The 22126-nt window shown below is 44.2% G+C and overlaps 1 protein-coding gene across 2 annotated transcripts in view; it reads right to left on the reverse strand.

Annotated features, from left to right (window-relative positions):
- The window catches only part of abcc4 (ATP binding cassette subfamily C member 4 (PEL blood group)), a 349901-nt gene that overhangs the window by 308106 nt on the left and 19669 nt on the right, over nt 1-22126 (reverse strand). For both annotated transcript variants that reach the window (XM_063048526.1, XM_063048527.1), the window contains exon 2: nt 11529-11639. In XM_063048526.1, the coding sequence (XP_062904596.1) occupies nt 11529-11639 (111 nt within the window). The remainder of the gene's footprint in view (nt 1-11528; nt 11640-22126) is intronic.

Here is a 22126-nt window from a genome sequence, read left to right on the forward strand (position 1 = left end):
GTGGGCCGAAAGGCCTGTATTGTGCTGTAGGTTTTCTATGTTTCTATCATAATCCTCTGGTGAGGTACCCAAAAAGGGTGAAAGATAGAAAATGTCATAACTTTATTTAATAAAGGCTGCAAGGAGAGTCCTAGTAATTATAAACAAGTTAGCCTAACATTGTGGTAGGAAGCACCAGACAGCATTTTGAGGGATAAGATACAGTGGCATGCAAAAGTTTGGGCACCCCTGGTCAAAATTTCTGTTACTGTGAATAGCTAAGCGAGTAAAAGATGAACTGATTTCCAAAAGGAATAAAGTTAAGGATGACACATTTCTTCAATATTTTAAGATTACAGTCAGCCCTCCTTATCTGCGAGAGACTGGTTCCCAGACACCCCCGCCCCCGCAGATACCAAAAAACGCGGATGCTCAAATCCTTTATTTAAACTGTCTCAGTGCCTGTGGGCTTTAGGACCCAGTGCAGCACAGGATCTGCCACCCTCAGTGTTTCTGTTCCATTGACTTATAATACCTAATACAATGAAAATGCTATGTAAATAATGACAAGAAAAAAAATGTCTGTACCTATTCAGTACAGACACAACCATCGTAGCTCTTCTGGGAATGCTGATGCCACCTCAGCATCAGCCGATGCGGATTTCCCCGTGACCTTTAAATTCTTGAGGCTGTAGCGCTTTACATAGCCAGCCAGCCATCCCTAGCACCAACACCTCCATGAATTTCAGCTTCTTTTTGCTTTATTGTACAAATGCCCGATTCGTTCTTACTGACCTTACGGCCCACTTCGGAATGCGGCATGCCACTTTTCAAAAGATCTAATATTTCTAATTTCTCGGCGAGAGAGAGCACATTACACTCCCTCTTAGCCTTTGAGGAATTGCTTTGACAACGTAATTGCTTTTTAGGAGCCATTTTTTCACAGAAACAAAGTAGCGAACAAACGAAATGCGAGGAAAACAATGCTTGAACAACGAGTGCTGAAGAGAGAACTTCCGGGTTTTCCCGATTCGCGGTTGGTTGAACTTGTGCATGCAGAACTTGTGGATAAGAAGCGCCAACTGTACTTTATTTCCATCTTTTATAGTTTCAAAATAACAAAAAAGGAAAAGGGCCCTTAGCAAAGGTTTGGGCACCCTGCATGGCAGTACTTAGTAATACCCCCTTTGGCAAGGATCACAGCTTGTAAAGGCTTTTTGTAGCCAGCTAAGAGTCTTTCAAATTCTTGTTTGGGGGATTTTCGTCCTTTCTTCCTTGCAAAAGGCTTCTAGTTCTGTAAGATTCTTGGGCCGTCTTGCATGCACTGTTCTTTTGAGGTCTATCCACAGATTCTCGATGATGTTCAGGTCAGGGGACTGTGAGGGCAATGGCAAAACCTTCAGCCATACCAGACATACCTTTGCTCATTGCAGCCAAAAAGTCCGATTCAAAAAGTTCAAAGGAACATATAAACAAGCCTGATGCATTTTGGAAACAAGTCCTGTGGACTGATGAAGTTAAAATAGAATTTTCTGGCTGCAATGAGCAAAGGTATGTTTGGAGAAAAAAGGGTGCAGAATTTCATGAAAAGAACACCTCTCCAACTGTTAAGCACGGGGGTGGATCGATCATGCTTTGGGCTTGTGTTGCAGCCAGTGGCACGGGGAACATTTCATTGGTAGAGGGAAGAATGATCTCAATTAAATACCAGCAAATTCTGGAAGCAAACATCACACCGTTCGTAAAAAAGCCAAAGATGAAAAGAGGATGGCTTCTGCAACAGGATAATGAGCACACCACAAAATCCACAATGGACTACCTCAAGAGGCGTAAGCTGAAGGTTTTGCCATGGCCCTCACAGTCCCCTGACCTAAACATCATCGAGAATCTGTGGATAGACCTCAAAAGAGCAGTGCATGCAAGATGGCCCAAGAATCTCAGAACTAGAAGCTTTTTGTAAGGAAGAATGGGTTAAAATCCCCCAAACAAGAATTGAAAGACTCTGAGCTGACTACAAAAAGCATTTGCAAGCTGTGATACTTGCCAAAGGGGGTGTTACTAAGTACTGCCATGCAGGGTGCCCAAACTTTTACTTCGGGCCCTTTTCCTTTTTTGTTATTTTGAAACTGTAAAAGAAGGAAATAAAAAAAGTTTCTTACTTAAAATATTAAAGAAATGTGTCATTTTTAACTTTATGCCTTTTGGAAATCAGTTCATCTTTTACTCGCTTAGCCATTCACAGTAACAGAAATTTTGACCGGGGTCCCTAAACTTTTGTATGCCACTGTATGGGCAGGAGTTGATTACAGTAGCCACCTTGGTTGATCTGTCTTACAAATTTGATTGAGATTTTTAATGAAGTGATGAGAAAGGGTGACACAGCGTACGGTGCCGAGAAATAGTATTCACACCCCCCTCCCCCCGCAAGTTTGCTTGTTTTACAACACTGAATCACAGTGGATTAAATTTGGCTTATTTTGACACTGATCAGCAGAAAAGACTCTTGCACATTTAATAATAGTAATAAATTTAAACCAATTTGTAGAAATCTGTTTCTACTTTGACACGAAAGAGTCCTTTCTTATGATCAGTGTCAAAAAAGCCAGATTGAATCCACTATGGTTCAATATTGTAAAACAATAAAAGATGAAAACTTATAAGTGTGGGCAGAGGAAAGAAGCATGATTTCTTTTTATAGGCACTGTATTTCAGAGGCAAATGCAGTAGTCATAGTCATACTTTATTGATCCCGGGGGAAATTGGTTTTCGTTACAGTTGCACTATAAATAATAAATAGTAATAAAACCATAAATAGTTAAATAGTATTATGTAAATTATGCCAGGAAATAAGTGCAGGACCAGCCTATTGGCTCAGGGTGTCTGACCCTCAAAGGGAGGAGTTGTAAAGTTTGATGGCCACAGGCAGGAATAACTTCCTATGACGCTCAGTGTTGCATCTTGGTGGAATGAGTCTCTGGCTGAATGTACTCCTGTGCCCAACCAGTACATTATGTAGTGGATGGGAGACATTGTCCAAGATGGCATGCAACTTGGACAGCATCCTCTTTTCAGACACCACCATGAGAGAGTCCAGTTCCATCCCCACAACATCATTGGTCTTACGAATGAGTTTGTTGATTCTGTTGGTGTCTGCTACCCTCAGCCTGCTGCCCCAGCAAACAACAGCAAACATGATAGCACTGGCCACCACAGACTCATAGAACATCCTCAGCATCGTCCGGCAGATGTTAAAGGACCTCAGTCTCCTCAGAAAAGAGAGATGGCTCTGACCCTTCTTGTAGACAGCCTCAGTGTTCTTTGACCAGTCCAGTTTATTGTCAATTCGTATCCCCAGGTATTTGTAATCCTCCACCATGTCCACACTGACCCCCTGGATGGAAACAGGGGTCGCCGGTGCCTTAGCTCTCCTCAGGTCTACCACCAGCTCCTTAGTCTTTTTCACATTAAGCTGCAGATAATTCTGCTCAAACCATGTGACAAGGTTTCCTACCGTAGCCCTGTACTCAGCCTCATCTCCCTTGCTGATGCATCCAACTATGGCAGAGTCATCAGAAAACTTCTGAAGATGATAAGACTCTGTGCAGTAGTTGAAGTCCAAGGTGTAATTGGTGAAGAGAAAGGGAGACAAGACAGTCCCCTGTGGAGCCCCAGTGCTGCTGATCACTCTGTCAGACACAGTGTTGCAAGCACATGTACTGTGGTCTGTCAGTCAGGTAATCAAGAATCCATGACACCAGGGAAGCATCCACCTGCATCGCTGTCAGCTTCTCCCCCAGCAGAGCAGGGTGGATGGTGTTGAACGCACTGGAGAAGTCAAAAAGCATGACCCTCACAGTGCTCACTGGCTTGTCCAGGTGGGCGTAGACACGGTTCAGCAGGTAGACGATGGCATCCTCAACTCCTAGTTGGGGCTGGTAGGCGAACTGGAGGGGATCCAAGTGTGTCCTGACCATAGGCCGGAGCAGCTCCAGCACAAGTCTCTCCAGGGTCTTCATGATGTGGGAGGTCAATGCCACCGGTCTGTAGTCATCGAGGCCACTGGGGTGTGGCGTCTTCGGCACAGGGACGAGGCAGGACGTCTTCCACAGCACAGGAACCCTCCGGAGCCTCAGGCTCAAGTTGAATACATGGCAAAGTACTCCACATAGCTGAGGGGCACAGGCTTTGAGCACCCTGGTACTGACACCATCCGGTCCTGCAGCCTTGCTTGGGTTGAGACGTTTCAGCTGTCTTCTCACCTGTTCAGCTGTGAAGCCCACCGTGGTAGTTTCATGTGGGGAAGGGGTATAGTCATGAGAGCAGGGTGGGGGACTGTGAGGAGGGGTAGGAGGGGAGAGTGGAATATGTGTTGGTTGGGGGCCAACAACAGATGACTCATGTGGGAGATGGGCAGGGGACACAATGTCAAATCTGTTAAAAAAACAGGTTAAGTTCGTTGGCCCTGTCCACACTGCCTTCAGCTCCACTGTTGCTAGTTTGCCGGAACCCAGTGATGGTCCTCATCCCCCTCCAGACCTCTCTCATGTTGTTCTGCTGGAGTTTCCACTCAAGCTTCCTCCTGTACCTGTCTTTAGCCTCCCTGATCCTGGCTTTCAGGTCCCTCTGTATTGCCCTCAGCTCCTCCCTACTTCCATCTCTAAACGCCCTCCTTTTAGCATTCAGGATGTCCTTAATGTCCTTTGTTACCCATGGCCTGTTATTTGAATAACAAAGGACAGTTCTTGTCAGAACATTGCAGTCCACACAGAAGTTGACGTAATCAGTGATGCACTCTGTGAGCCCATCAATATCCTCTCCATGTGGCTCACAGAGTGCCTGCCAGTCTGTCAGCTCATAACAACCCTGGAGCGCCTCATAAGCCTCCACCGACCATTTTCTCACTGTCCTCGGGGCTGCAGGTTTACTCTTCACCAGAGGCACGTAGCAGGGTTTTAGATGCACCAGGATGTGATCTGACCTTCCCAGTGGGGGGGAGGGGAGAGGAGCTGTATGCATCCTTAACCTTAGCGTACATCAAATCCAGAGCTCTCTCCCCTCTGGTTGTACAGCCCACATACTGCGTGAAGTTGGGCAGTGTTCTAGCCATGGTAACATGGTTGAAGTCACCCGAGATGGTAATGAGGGCACTCGGGTACTGGGTTTGTAATCTGGCTATGACGGTGTAAATGATGTTACACGCCGACGTCGGGTTGGCAGGGGGAGGGAAGTACACAACAACCACAAGTACATATAGATTTCAGCAAGGTCTTATATAATATTCTGCATGGCAGGTTGCTCTGGGTCAAGGGTCAAGGGTCAAGGAGAGCCAGCAATCTAGATACAAAGTTGCCTAGACAGTCAGAAATAGACTGGAGGCCTATGATTAGTGGTGTGCCCAGGGGCCTATGCTAGGTCAAATGAATTTTATCATCTATTTTACCAATTTGGATGAGAATAAACAAGTAACAAGCAACTTTTCAGATGGCACTAAAACAGATGCTGCTGTAGACAGTAACATTACTAAGAACCTTGATCAGCAGGGTAGGTGGACTAATGGAATACAATTCCACTAAATGTGAAGTGTTACATTTGGATGGACAAATCAAAGTAGGCCTTTTACATTGAACTGGAAGGCTCTGGGTGCTGTTATAGTACAGATTAAACACAATAAAATCAATCAAACAGAATGGACAAAGGACCAGGGTGCAGAAGACAACAAACTGTGCAAATACAGAAAGATAAAAGATAGGCAATATATAACAAGAGCCGGAGGTAGCGAGTCCTGGACGGTGAGTCCCTGGGCTGGGGGAACAGGACGGTGGTGGGTAGAGTGAGGTTGGGTGGGGTTGTCCGCTCTGGTTCGGGAGCCGGATGGTGGAGAGGAAGTGAATGCTGCTGAAACTTGTGGTGTGGGTCTGAGGCTCCTGTGTCCTTTTCCTTCTGCTGTTAACAGCTGAAGTGCAAAGATATTTTGTCCCTAGGAACTGCAAGGACGAACTGGCAGTGCCAAGGCAAAATTTCGCAAGATTGGAAAATTCATCTCTGGCAACATAAACGTTTAATTTTGGCAAGTGCAATCTCTCACATGCATGGACAGAAACAAGCTGGGAAGCATTAGACCAGTAGTAGCTGTACCTGCTGTTGGATTGAAGCCTGTGCTAATGATAAGCACCATGAAGTACTTTTATATAGAGACACCAAAATACATTAGGTCAGGGGTCCCCAAACTTTTTTGCACCGCGGACCGGTTTAATATTGACAATATTCTTGCGGACCGGCTGACAGGGAGTGTTCAAATTCAACAGTGCGTGACAGGGAATGAGGAAGGGTGCAGCTGGCTCATAACGTTTCATATCGCCAAATCATATCGTTTCCTTGCGGCCCAGCACCAGTCCGCAGCCCGGTGGTTGGGGACCGCTGCATTAGGCAACACAATCTCTCCTCTCTTACACGTGCTCTCTCCCTCCCTTTCCATTCCTCATTCTTCACCCATTTGATTCCTCACTCTTCTCACTTCACTCTTCCCCACTTCAAAACATTCCAACATTCACCTCACTACAGGAAGGATGTGGATACTAGAGAGAGAGTACAAAGACGATTTACAAGGATGTTGCCTTGATTGGGGAGCATGCCTTATGAGAATAGGCTGAGTGTACTTGGCCTTTTCTCCTTGGAGCGACAGAGGATAAAAGGTGACCTGATAGAGGTATATAAGATAACGAGGGGCATTAATCGTGTGGATAGCCAGAGGCTTTTTTCCCCCCAGGCTGAAATGGCTAACACGAGGGGCATAGTTTTAAGGTGCTTGGAAACAGGTACCAAGGGGATGTCAGGGATAAGTTCTTTCCCCCCCACACAGAGAGTGCTGGGTGCATGGAATGCAGCGCCTGCAGTGGTGAAAACAGATACAATAGGGTCTTTTAAGAGCATCTTACATATGTACATGGAGCTTAGTAAAAGAGAGGGCTATGTGCTAAGGAAATTCTAGGCAGTTTCTAGAGTAGGTTACATGGTCGGCACAACATTGTGGGCCGAAGGGCCTTTAATGTGCTGTAAATTTCTATGTACCATGTTTCTTAAAAAAGGAAAGATAGGCAGGGCAGAGAAGGTGGTTTTTGGCGAGCACCAAATATAGAAGCTGGAAGTTTATGTTACAATTCTACATGACATTGGTGACATCACACTTGGAGTACGGCTGCAGTATTTACCATTCTGTCATTGGAAGGATATGATTCAATCATAAACAATGCTACGATTGCTGCCATGATTTGGATTGAGTTATAGTGAAAGATCAAGGCTGCAACTTTACTCCTTCAAGCAGAGGCGATATCACATAGGTATTCAAAAATCCTAAGAGGCATAGATAGGTTGGGAAATTCAAAACTAGAGGACACAAGTTTTAAGGTTTGAGGTGAAAGGTTTAATAAATAATTCCCCCCAAACCACCCCCCCCCCACACACACACACACACAGATACACAAGATACATTTACGCATTTAAGTGTTATGTGGACAAGTACGGGGATGTGAAGAGCTTAGAGAGCTATGGGCCAAGTGCTGGGAAATGTACATTCAACCTAATCCCATCATGGTTGCCATGGACATGGGACAAAGGGCCTTTTTCTGAACTGTACAACTCCATAACTTTATGACACCCAGAGGAAACCCATATGGTCACAGGGAGGGAGAAGATGTAAACTTCACACAGAACACCAGAGATCAGGATTGTACTCAAATTACTGGCACCATAAAGCAGCAGCTCTTCTAGCTTCACCACTGTGTTGCCCTTAACCCAGGATACCGTCAGTCTCCTCAAATGCAACCTCTGTAGCCTGACTTCAAAGATACTAACACTGAATACATCTCTTCCCTAGGTCAATGTACCTTATGCCGAGTTCAAAAGCTACTATTATAAAGACTGCCTCATTGCTGGAATTTTCAAGTGTGCAGTTTTGCATGTCACGAACCAGGCTTTATGGGAAGTAGTCCTCCAACAGCCAACTACCAAAAAATGTGTTCAGGATATCAGAAATTTTACGACATGGGAGAATATTCAGTGATTGTGTTCGTTAGTACAGTAAAACTCAGATGATCTGTTATCTGATCGAAAATCCTGATAGTTCTGTATCTAACTCTACAGGGCCCATGCTCCCTGTCACATAGCAAAGCCACTGGCTCTATGCTCTATTGATATCACCAATGTCCAATTTCCCACAGACCCTCTAACATGCAGAGGCCCTTTTCCCAAGCTCCCTCTAGCACCCTGGGGTCACGGTTCCCACGCCATTTTGGGTCCCAATTCCTAAACATTCTTTAAGGTAACCCAGGCTCCACTTGCCAGGCACACTGAGATCCTGGTCCACACGCTCTTTAAACTCACCTGGGCCCAGTTCTTGCACTACCTATAAACTTAGTCATTCTGAAGGACAAGGGTAGGGGTCCATGACACGAGGAAGATTGGGAACCCCTGCTCTAGTACTGCAAACCTTACTTTGCATCCAACTGGATCCCATGAGATCTAACCATCCAGACCAGCCTAATGTGTTGGACCTTGGCCAACATGAACAATATCTACGCCACTGCCCTGCCCCCACCCCCCCCCCGCAAGCCTCATCTATGCCTTCAGTCATCTCTTCAAAATACTTAATTTCATATTTTCACTTGTTTTGAAAAACAAGTTGCACAGAAACAAAATGCATTGCAGTGAAATCAGTGAGCTGAAAGAGTGTGAAAAATATGCAAGTGTCATGGACTTCAACTCCAGCAGCAAATCTACGGATCATCTTGAGCCCTTGGTGTAGTTGATCCAAATCGAAGCTCTGACTGCACATCTGAACCACAGACCAGATCCTGGCCGAAGGTAGACTTCTGGCCCCAGCTCTGACTACACACCCAGTTGTAATGTCAGCCCAAATCAACTAGATGCCACATTTCCAATCAGAATTTATTGGAGTTTTACTGTTGTTGGAAATTTTAGAGAAAGGGATATTCTTGGTTTTGTTGCTGTTGATAGCAGGCAGGTGAAATATCAAAATCCTAGACCAACTCAATACATCTTCAGTTTAATTTACTGGCAGCGTAAACAACTAGATTTTTCAAGTGATCAGCTGCCGGGTGGAAATATCTATGGTTGAAGGATGCAACCAGGGGCTGGCATCCAGCAATCGACAAAACAACGGGGGCTAAGGCAAGTGGACATCATAAAGAGCGAGCAGCACAAGAGCTGAGGTCACAGGTATGGCAGTGTAGTGACTAATTGCAGCGGATTTGCACAACGTGCAGCTGCTGCCTTCCAGACTTACCTGTTGTATCTCCTGGGCACTGATTAACCTGCCAATTCAGCAGAAGTGTAATCATGCTCCCAGTTGCAGTAAATATGATAATGAGATGCTCCTCACATCAAGGGGGATGCTCAGCCATGCTATGCAAACCACTTACAGAAAACCAAAAGGAAAAGCACTGGCACCAAATTGGGGTTGGAATTTGCATTATTTGATACTTAATTTGCAAAAATACCTTCTCAGAAATCATGAGGAAATGAAAGATTTTTAAATTCTCTTTACCCTTCAATATTTCTCCTGGAATAGGAAGATCAACTTGCACATTATGTGATACACTTTACTAATTCCTCCTCCAGGGGACTGTTGAGGTCAGAAAGCATCTCGAACTGACGAATTTTCTGCTGAGGTTGATAAGTACATCAATTGAGTCTTCTGTATATTTTTCCATACAAGTAAGTTTTCAGATATTAAAATATCCCATTTGAACAAGAACATTTTGATTACAGTTCCGGATACCCAATGAAACAACCTCAAAGCAATTCAGCTTTCGACAAAAGCCTACAAAGACTTAATAGACTGCTGCAAGTCATACAAACAACATCAAATCGCTAGTCATAGTCTTCGAGCAATGCAGTGCAGAAACCGGCCCTTCAGCATAACTCATCCATGCAAGCCACGACGCCCAGCTCAGCTTAGTGCCATTCATTCGCATTTGTCCACGTCCCTTTTTCTAGCCATGTACCTATCCAAGTGTCTTTCAAGTACTATTACTGTAGCTGCCTCAACTATTTCCCCTGGTGGCTTATTCCACAGAAAGCATCGCCTTCTGTGCAAAGTAGTTGTACCCTCAGGCCCTTTTCAGATTCCACCCCCCCCCCCACCTCCTCACACCTTGAACCTATGCTCTCTAGTTTTTAAATACCCTTTCCAGAGGAAAAGACTTGTGTATTCACTGTACATGTACGTATGCCCCTCATGGTTTCATACACCTCACTATAGTTCAATGAAGTCTTAGCCTGCTCAACCCCTCCCTGTAACTTAAGACTTCAGTGATCTGCTGTGCACTCTTTCCAGCTTAATGACATTGTTTCTACAATAGGATAGATGAGTTATATAACTGAAATGAGCAGACCTTCTAGTCTAAAATTTGTTATTGTTATGTTTGTGTTTCAAAATAGCATTTGCTTCAAGTTAACTTTATACATCCACCACCTCCAGCAAATATTACAGAAAAAAAGTGGTTTGTCAGCAGTTCATAAGAATGTGAAAATCTATTGCAAGTTCAGAGACCAGGATCAAGAACATCAAAAAGGGCACACCAACAGATATATCTAAAAATGAGGTACAATGCAGAAATACAAACAGCACAGATGAAGATCTTCCACTAACGATCACATCAAGTATTCACTAATCAGCATGCATTCTTCACTAATCCAACCCTTACCCATTTTCTTTTTCCCACACTTCCATCCCAGATGGAAATGCTCATCCACACTAGGGAGAATTTACTGGGGCCGAACAACCTACCAGCCCACAAGTTCTGAAATGTGGAGGAAGCCAGAGAATCCACAGTCCACAGGGAGGACGTGCAAACTCCAGAAGCACAGGAGTAAATCGGGGACCACTGGAATTAGAGGCAGCCGTTCAGGTTTCTCCCACAAGGAAAGTCCAACACCTTTCCTTGTCATTCCTTACCCTCAACATGCTGAGGCAGCGCATTGCTCAGAAATACAAGTACTATGGCTTGAAGGGCAGACCAGAGACAGATTATGGAAAACGACTCACTTTGTCATGCTCAGAAAACTTCCCATAACCGACAAAGTACAAGTCAGGACCATGAAGGGATACTGTCAACTTGCTTTGATGACTTTGATGCACCACACCCTTCAGGCCAAAGCAACTCACTTGATTTGTTATCAATCACCACCTAAACATACACTATTTTCCATGCACTATGTCTGCAGTGTACACCACTGCCCAAAAGCCTAAACATACACTATACACTGCCTAAACATACACTAAATACACCAAACATACACTATATTCCATGCACTATGGCTACACAGTGTACACCACTGCCCAAATGCACTACAGTTACTTATCTGGACTTCTCCAGCACCTCCTCAAGGGGAGCTAGGGATGCACAATTAATGCTGACCCTGCCAGCAAGATCCACAAGCCCAAATAAAGCTCGAGAGTTTGATAACTACATGGACTCTGCATACACATTATGTAATCTAAAGGAACAGCAAATATTACTATTATTTACCTTTGTAGTTCTTTTCCCAACCTCTCAGATCCATCTTCAGGGAGAACTTTGTACAGGTCATTTTCTTCTAGTCTCCTTTTATAACCAATTTTGAACAGTGGATTGAGCCAACTATCAGTTGAAAAATAAAAAGATAATTCAAATTATTTGTTATTACACATTTTAAACATGTTCAATTTTAAATTACAAATCAATTGTATTAAAATAGTAACAGATCAAAGATCAAATGGTTTAGTAAAACACATAGTGGAAATAAACATCTAGAATGATAACCTTTTATAAGATCCATTCTCACCCATGACTTGCCTTTGAAGTATAGTCACTAATCTTATGAGCAATCCCTGTTGGCAATTTCCAAATACCACGAAACCATAAATAGCAAGAACAATTTGAACAATTAATCTCTTTCAATGTTAATCCAGCACTAGGAAAGCACCCAAAGCCCTCTGAAAAATATGCAATGGGTGTTTTGAAATAAAATCAATTTGAAATATCATCTGGAATTTATTATGATAAGGGTATTCTTCAAGAGTACTCAACAGGGTGTCAGGATTTATAACAGGTCCAACATAAAACTAACAGAACTAAGTGTTGAGATCCTGGGTCACTCTAATCTCACATAGTAAATACTGTAATTAGAAACATTCACAAAGATACACTCAAAGAATCTCAAGCTTAAAATACCTTAAGTTATGAATATCAAGCAGCTGAGCCTTCTTAAAGCAGAAAAAAATGTATGGTGGGCATCTTTGATGATGGAGAGTACTTACATAAGGCACTACCTTGAGAAGGCAAGTAGGGAGGGATGAAAGAGTGACAGTGGTACAGATCTATAAAAAGTCTACAGGCCAAACATGTCTATACCAACTAAATGTATATTTAAGAGTGTGTGTGTCTCTCTTTCTCTGTGTCTGAGCCAGCATGAATCTACTTGTTCTTGTCACTCTCATCCACAGGTTTTTTGTAAATAATTTCCACCCCCCCGCCCTCACCCTTTATGGGTGGTGTGTATGTGTATTTTTCCCTCAATCTCAGGTCCTCTACCAGAGGCCGGGGAGCTTGCGGGTTCGGTGCAGTCTCCTAATAGTGCAACTCTTCTGGCTCGAGATATCAGATGTTGTTCCCAGGATTTGTTGGAGCCACTCTCCCAATCCAAGTGCTCCCATCACCACCAGAATTACTCTGACTTTAACCTTCCACATCCTTTCTATCTACTCTTTCGAGCCTTGATGTTTCTCCAGCTTCTCATCTTTTCTTGATGCTACTGTCATTCAGGATCACCATATCTATTACTACTGCTTTCTTCTGTTCCTTATTTAGTATTACTCTGTCTGGTTGGTTGGCCTGTACCTGCCTATCAGTCTGTATTTGGCAGTCCCAGAGGACCTTAGCTCTCTCATTCTCTGCTACTTTCTCGGACGTTTCCCCATTTGGACTTAGCAATGTCCAATCCATACTCAGCATAGGTATTCTTGTGCTCAATTCCTGCAACTTGGTTGTGCTGTTTAGTGTATGCTGTCCATGCCTACATCTTGCACCCTGCTACTATATGCTGGATGGTTTCAACGAATTCCTTGCACGGTCTGTATCTGGGGTCTTGTCTGGTGTGATAGGCACCTGCTTCCATTGCTCATGCTCAGCGCCTGTTCTTGTGCAGCCATGTGCGTTGCCTCTGTGCTGTCCCTCGGCCCTGCCATTTCCAGCCATTAGCAGGACTTTCTTATGTCAGCCATCTCTGATATCTGGCAATAGTGCATCCAGTGAAGTGGCTTGCCCTGCCACGGCCTCTGGTCTTGCTTCACCCCACTACCAATGTCCCCTGCCTGCTGTCTGATGTTTTCTCCTAACAGGTCATCCTTAGGGGCCATCTTCCTGACGTAATCACGGATGTTTCGCATTTCTTCCAGGACTGTGGCTTTGACACTTCCAAGTCCCCATCCTCCTCTATTCCACCAGGTGTACAGCCACTCAGCATTAGACTTTGGATGGAATCTTCCATGTATTGTTCGTAGCTTCCGGGTCTTCATGTTAGTCAGCAGCTTTCAGTTCATTCCTTGGCCAGCACACGATTGCAGCTGGTTATCTGATGAATCTGCTCTTCTCATTCAGCTTGCTCTTTGGATCCTGTCTCATTCTTTGGATGTTGCAGCTTTCCTTGGGTTCTCATCATGGCTTCTATTTGCCTGCAAGATCCCCCAGGTATCTGTACAGTGGCATATAAAAATTTGGGCAACCCGGTCAAAAATTCTGTTACTGTGAATAGCTAAGCGAGTAAAAGACGAACTGATTTCCAAAAGGCATAAAGTTAAAGATGACACACTTCTTTAATATTTTAAGAAAACTTTTTTATTTCCATCTTTGATAGTTTCAAAATAACAAAAAAGAAAAAGGGCCTGAAGCAAGAGTTTGGGCATCCTGCATGGCAGTACTTAGTAACACCCCCTTTGGCAAGTGTCACAGCTTGTAAATGCTTTTTGTAGCCAGCTGAGAGTCATTCAATTCTTGTTTGGGAGATTTTCGCCCATTCTTCATTGCAAAAGGCTTCTAGTTCTCTGAGATTCTCGGGCCATCTTGCATGCACTGCTCTTTTGAGGTCTATCCGCAGATACTTGATATTTAGATCAGGGGACTGAGGACCATGGCAAAACCTTCAGTTTGCGCCTCTTGAGGTAGTCTATTGTGGATTTTGAGGTGTTTAGGTTCATTATCTTGTTGTAGAAGCCATCCTCTTTTCATCTTCGGCTTTTTTACAGACGGTATGATGTTTGCTTCCAGAATTTGCTGGTATTTAATTGAATTCATTCTCCCCTCTACCAGTAAATGTTCCCCGTGTGACTGGCTGCAACACAAGCCCAAAGCATGATCAATCCACCCCCATGCTTAACAGTTGGAGAGGTGTTCTTTTCATGAAATTTGCACCCTTTTTTCTCCAAACATACCTTTGCTCATTGCAGCCAAAAAGTTCTATTCAAAAGATTCAAAGGAACATCCAAAACAAGCCTGATGCATTCTGGAAACAAGTCCTGTGGGCTGATGAAGTTAAAAGAGAACATTTTGGCCACAATGAGCATAGGTATCTTTGGAGAAAAAAGGGTGCAGAATTTCATGGAAAGAACACCTCTCCAACTGTTAAGCACGGGGGTGGATCAATCATGCTTTGGGCTTGTGTTGCAGCCAGTGGCAGGGGGAACATTTACTGGTAGAGGGAAGAATGAATTCAATTGAATACCAGCAAATTCTGGAATCAAACATCACACCATCTGTAAAAAAGCCGAAGATGAAAAGAGGATCGCTTCTGCAACAGGATAATGAAACTAAACACACCTCAAAATCCACAATGGACTACCTCAAGAGGCGCAAGCTGAAGTTTTTACCAATGGCCTTCACAGTCCCCTGAGCTAAACATCATCAAAAATCTGTGGAACTATGGACCTAGACCCCAAGATCACTCTGTGCATCTACACTATTAAGGTCCTGTATCACAACTGGCCAGATTAAATGCTTTCTGCCGTTTCTTCACTCATATCTGCAACTGATCTACATCTCACTGGAAATCTTCTACACTATCCACAATGTCACCAATCTATGTACTGTCTGCATACTTACTAACCGAACCATCCACTTTCATCAGTCATATGCATGTATCACAAATAGCAAAGGTCCCACAGCACAGTTCACACAAAACACCACCAGTCACAGAACTCCTGACAGAATACTTCCCATTTTGTCACTACCCTGTTTTCCAAGGCCAAGCCAATTCTGAATCCAAATGGCCAAGTCACTATGGATTAAATATTTCTTAAATCAAAATAACTCCTAATTTCTCATCTACGCAGGAGCGGCATGGTAGCATAGCTGTTAGCGTAACTCTGTTACAGTGCCAGTGACCCAGGTTCAATGCCCACCACTATCCATAAGGGTTTTGTACGTTCTCCCTACGACCCTCGACTTTCCTACAGATGCTCTGGTTTCCTTCCACATTCAAAAGACATACATGTTAGCAGGTTAATTGATCATGTGGAAGTAACTGGGCAGCACAGGCTCGCTGGGCCGGAAGGGTCTATTACCTCGATGTACCTCTTTAAAAAAAAACACCAATTCCATACCCACCACCTCCCACCTCCAAGATTCAACCAGTCACTGATGCACTAGGCTTAGCTTAAAGTGGCCAATTAACTAACCAAACACGAGGAATTCTGCAGATGCTGGAAATTCAAGCAACACACATCAAAGTTGCTGGTGAACGCAGCAGGCCAGGCAGCATCTCTATGAAGAGGTACAGTCGACCTTTCAGGCCGAGACCCTTCGTCAAGACTAACTGAAGAAAGAGCTAGTAAGAGATTAAAAAGTGGGCGGGGGAGGGGGAGATCCAAAATGATGGGAGAAGACAGGAGGGGGAAGGATGGAGCCAAGAGCTGGACAGGTGATTGGCAAAGGCGATATGAGAGGATCATGGGACAGGAGGTCCGGGGAGAAAGACAAGGGGGGGGGAACCCAGAGGATGGGCAAGGGGTATAGTCAGAGGGACAGAGGGAGAAAAAGGAGAGTGAGAGAAAGAATGTGTGTATATAAATCGTTTTGCTGAAACGACACAGACTGGGAAATCGTTTTGCTGAATTTCACGCACATCTGCTCTCACTCTATCCTCCCACCACCTCACTAGGAATAGGGTTCCCCTGGTCCTCACCAACCACCCCATCAGCCTCCGGGTCCAACATATTATTCTCCGTAACTTCCGCCACCACCAACAGGATCCCACCACTAAGCATATCTTTCCCTCCCCCCCCCGCCACTTTCCGCAGGGATCGCTCCCTACGCAACTCCCTTGTCCACTCGTCCCCCCCACTGATCTCCCTCCTGGCACTTATCCTTGTAAGCGGAACAAGTGCTACACATGCCCTTACACTTCCTCCCTTACCACCATTCAGGGCCCCAGACAGTCCTTCCAGGTGAGGCGACACTTCACCTGTGAGTCAGCTGGGGTGATATACTGCGTCCGGTGCTACCGATATGGCCTTCTATATGTTGGCGAGACCCGACGCAGACTGGGAGTTCGTTTTGCTGAACACCTACACTCTGTCCGCCAGAGAAAGCAGGATCTCCCAGTGGCCACACATTTTAATTCCACATCCCATTCCCATTCTGACATGTCTATCCATGGCCTCCTCTACTGTAAAGATGAAGCCACACTCAAGGTTGGAGGAACAACACCTTATATTCCGCTTGGGTAGCCTCCAACTTGATAGCATGAACATTGTCTTCTCTAACTTCCGCTAATGCCCCACCTCCCCCTCATACCCCAACCGTTATTTATTTATATACACAGATTCTTTGTCTCACTCTCCTTTTTCTCCCTCTGTCCCTCTGACTATACCCCTTGCCCATCCTCTGGGCTTTCCCCCGCTCCCCCTTTTCCTTCTCCCTGGGCTTCCTGTCCCATGATCCTCTCATATCCCTTTTGCCAATCACCTGTCCAGCTCTTGGCTCCATCCCTCCCCCTCCTGTCTTCCCCTTTCATTTTGGATCTCCCCCTCCCACTTTTTAATCTCTTACTAGCTCTTTCTTCAGTTAGTCCTGACGAAGGGTCTCGGCCTGAAACGTCGACTGTACCTCTTCCTAGAGATGCTGCCTGGCCTGCTGCGTTCACCAGCAACTTTGATGTGTGTTGCTTGAATTAACTAACCAACCTACTCATCCATGGGAAGCAGGAAGAAACTGGAGCACCCAGAAAAAGAAAATCTAAGCAGTCACAGGAATAATAGACAAACTCCACATTGACGGCATCCAAGGTCAACCCAGGCCTTTGGCACAGTGAGGCAGCAGCTCTGCTAGCTGTATATTAGTGCTGCACATTGGCTTTGTAGGGTGTGTGAACAAGAATTGCAAACCAGGTCTGAGCATATATCTAGAATCAATATTTGAGAGAAAACAGTTTGGAACTTGGTGCAAACAGCTAGCTCAGCTGATGCCAGCAAAAATTGAGATAGGTTGCACAGGCTTGTCTGTTTGCTGTTATTGGAATACATATTTTTGCCTTTTTTTTTCAGCTTTTAGATATTATTGTTAAAGCTTCAGCATATAGAAAGGAGATTGATAATCTGGCTGAGCAGTGCCACAACAACCTCTTACTCAATATCAGCAAGACCAAGGAGCTGATTGTTGACTTCAGGAAGAGGAAACCAGAGATCTAGGAGCCAGTATTCATCAGGGGAAATCAGAGGTGGAGAGGGTGAGCTTTAAATTCCTCAATGTTACCATTTCAAAGGAAAACACACAGACGATGCAGAGGGGGAATTACAAAGCCGAGGAAAGAGGACCGGGTCGAGACAACAGAGACTTTTGGAGAAGAGGAGTTCGGTGGGTAATACCGTTCCGGCTGACTGGAAGGGCACCGAGAGCGGTAAGCGTAAAGGAGTTTCGTGCTTACTGATCTAGTTAACAACAGATGGTGCAATCCGGGGTATATTGCAATCGAGGAACGTGTTTGCAGACTGGATATTGAATTTTTTACTGTTGGACTTCGGCCACATTCCACCGTGATACAACAGGTCGTTCCTGCCTGTGGCCATCGAACGTGCAGCTCCTCCCATGGAGGGTCAGACACCCTGAGCCAATAGACTAGTCCTGGACTTATTTTCCATCTGGCATAGTTTGCACTTTGTTGTTTGATTGTTGGGGTTTTTTTGTATTGCTATATTTACGCCCTATTCTTGGTTGGTGCAGCTGTAACGAAACCAAATTTCCCTCGGGATTAATAAAGTATATCTATGATCTGTCCTGAACCCAACATGCAAGTGCAATTGTGAAGAAAGCACAGCAGCACCGCTACTTCCTTAGAAGGTTGTGAAGATTCTGCATGACAACTAAAACTTTAATAAACTTCTATAGATGTGTGGTGGAGAGTGTATTGACTGGAAACATCAATGCTCTTGAACAGAAAATCCTACAAGAAAAAAATAGATATAAATAATGGATACAGCATAGTCCATCACAGGTCAGCTCTCTCCACCAGTGAGCTCATCTATACAGAAAGACGTCACAGGAAAGTAGCATCCATCACAAGGACTCCCCACAACCCAGGCTATGTTCTCGTCTCATTGCTGCAATCAAGGTGGTGGTACAGGAGCCTCAGGACCCACACTACCAGGTTCAGGAACAGTTATTACCCCTCAACCATCAGGCTCTTGAACCAGTGGGGATAACTTCACTCACCCCAACACAGAACTGTTCCCAGAACCTATGGACTCATTTCCAAGGACTCTTAATTTCATGTCCTCATATATATTGCTTTTCTCCCCTCCTTTCTTGTGTCTTTGCACTGTTTGTTGTATTGTGCACTTTGGTTGTTTGTCCATCCTATTGAGTGCAGCCTTTCACTGATCCTATTGCTGTACGTTTCTTGTATTTACTGAGAATGCCAATGAGAAAATGAATCTCGGGGTTGTATATGGTGACGTACATGTACTTTGATAATAAATTTACTTTGAATTTCAGTAAGTTAATAATCTCACTTGATTGCTTACACAATCATCTTAAACCTAATTGCTAACAGGATTACATGCTCTGTCTATTATTTTTAACTATTTTTCATGCTGTCAAATTTGATGGCTCAATTTTTAATAACCATTAATTCTCTCAAATCTGACACAAAGATTGCTATGACTTGAAAGCAAGTTTTAGAAAGAAATACAAAGTTATGATAAAGAAAAATAAAAATTGCAGCTTTCACCAGCTTATTACATGAAAGGTGTGATGAGTTTCCTCATTTGCATTCATTATTAACACTGCTCAACTAAGCGAAGCCCTTTATCCACATCTACTCAATGGTACAAGAGAGGTGATTATACAAAATAATGCAGTGCCAAAGAATGAGTCACAGGAATCAGTATTAAAGGTCGAACAGATAATTCTGAGAGCACAAAGATTACCACTTTTTGCCTATTTCGGAGATTAAGTCCAACAATTACACTTGTATTATATGTTAACCAACCTTGCACAAGATGGCTTCAGCAGCTGCTTCGATATAATTTGCACTTCAGATCATTTATGGACCTTTAAGAGCTATGCCTCCAGTCATAGAGTTATAGGGAGATACAGTATGGAAACAGGTCTTTCCACACACGCCTATGACAGCTATCAACCAGCCACATACAATTATACTGCACAAATCCCCTTTTTAGATTTTCTCCCCAGACTATACCACTCACCTACAAACCAGAGGCAATTCACAGTAGCAAATTAACCCATCAACCCACATGTGATGCAAGGAAACTGGAGGAGCTACTGGAAGTTATGAGGCAATTAAGCGTCGATTGGCATCGGCATTCAATATGTGCACCCGATATGGGCGAGACTCCTCCTTGAACTTATATTATTCAATCAGCCCCATTTCTTTCTATGGGGCTGCCCCAGATCTTCAGAGATGAAAAGTAGCGGCTCCAGGGAGACACTATTTGTTCGTAATCTATTATTCCATCAGTTGTTTCATACATTCTTCCCTCTTTAGTCAGGACAAAAACAATCTCTTGGCAACACACAAGAATTTGTAACTGCTGGAACCTGAAGCAAAAAAAAAACATTCCTTTATTGTCATCAGGTAGCACAGTATAAAAGAAACATTTGCTTGATTTATCTAACATATCATTTCACTGCATATGAACCAAGGTTCTTCGACAGTGATACAATTTTCACCTCCCAATCCCCCAACCGAATAGCCTGCACATCCTGAATTGCATGGGGAGTTGGAAGAGCGCGAGGTGGGGTGTCGCAAAATTTCAAAGACAATACTGAATGAATATCCTGACTCATAGAAAACCTGCAGCACAATACAGTCCCTTTGGCGCACGATGCTGTGCCGAACATGTACTTACTTTAGAAATTACCTAGGATTACCCATAGCACTCTTATTTTCTAAGCTCCATGTACCCATGCAGGAGTCTCTGAAAAGACCCTATTGTATCCACCTCCACGACCGTCGCCGGCAGCCCATTCCACGCACTCACCACTCTCTGCAGAAAAAAAAACTTACCCCTGACATTTCCTGTGTAGCTATTTCCAAGCACCTTAAAACTGTGCCCTATCATGTTAGCTATTTCAGCCCTGGGAAAAAGCCTCTGACTATCCACACGATCAATGCCTCTCATTATCTTATACACCTCTATCAGGTTACATCTCATCCTCTATCGCTCCAAGGAGAAAAGGCCGAGTTCACTCAACCTATTCTCATAAGGCATGCTCCCCAATCCAGGAACATCCTTGTAAATCTCTTCTGCACCCTATCTATGGTTTCCACATCCTTCCTATAGTAAGGTGACCAGAACTGAGCATAGTACTCCAAGTGGGGTCTGACCAGGATCCTATACAGCTGCAACATTACCTCTCTGCTCTTAAACTCAATCCCACGGTTGATGAAGGCCAATGCACCATATGCCTTCTTAACCACACAGTCAACCTGCGCAGCAGCTTTGAGCATCCTATTGATTTGGACCCCAAGATCCCTCTGATCCTCCATACTGCCAAGAGTATTACCATTAATACTATATTCTGCCATAAGTTAGTCACACATCACTTGCCGTGAGCAAATTCAAAACCATTATTGGCATTTGTCCAAAGGATGTTACTATGTACCATCTTACAAAATGCTCAAAATCACAGCATACTGTAGAGGGTGTAAATGTTTATGGTAGTTGATCTTCCAGTCCTGCTGAAGATCTCAGCCCAAAACATTAACTGTACTTATTTCCATAGATACTGCCTGGCTTGCTGAGTTCCTCCAGCATTTTGTTTGTTACTTTGATTTCCAGCATCTACAGATTTTCCCTTGTTTGTGACTTGTCTGTACGAGTATGCTGCAGTTTTTACCAACTTCATTAAAACCTGTGTGGATGAGTGTGTGCCCACAAACACTTACTGTACATTCCCAAACCAAAAGCCGTGGATGAACCAGGAGCTACGTCATCTGCTGAAGGCTAGATCTGTGGCATTCAAGTCTGGCGACCCATGGCTGTACCAGAAAATCAGGTATGATTTACGGAGGGCTATTTCAAGGGCGAAGAGACAATTGCAAACGAGGTTGGAGATGCCATTGGATGCACAGCAACTCTGGCAGGGTCTGCAAGACATTACTTCCTACAAAGCAAAACCCAATAGCATGAATGGCAGCGATGCTTCACTACCAGGTGAGCTCAATGCCTTCTATGCATGCTTTGAAAGGGAGAACACAACTACAGCTGTGAAGATCCCTGCTGCACCTGATGATCATACTGTGATCTCCGTCTCAGAGGCCGATGTTAGACTGTCTTTAAAGAGAGTGAACCCTCGCAAGGCGGAGGGACCCAATGGAGTACCTGGTAAGGCTCTGAAACCTGTGCCAACCAACTAGTGGGAATATTCAAGGAACCTCTCAATGCTATGGGCGGAAGTTCCCACTTGCTTCAGAAAGGCTACAATTATACCAGTGCCTAAGAATAATAATGTGGGCTGCCTTAATGACTATCGCCTGGTAGCACTCACATCGACAGTGATGAAATGCGTTGAGAGGTTGGTCATAACTAAACCGAACTCCTGCCTCAGCAAGGACCTGGACCCATTGCAATTTG

The sequence above is a fragment of the Mobula hypostoma genome, chromosome 5 (assembly GCF_963921235.1).
Source record: "Mobula hypostoma chromosome 5, sMobHyp1.1, whole genome shotgun sequence".
NCBI classification, from domain to species: Eukaryota; Metazoa; Chordata; class Chondrichthyes; order Myliobatiformes; family Myliobatidae; genus Mobula; species Mobula hypostoma.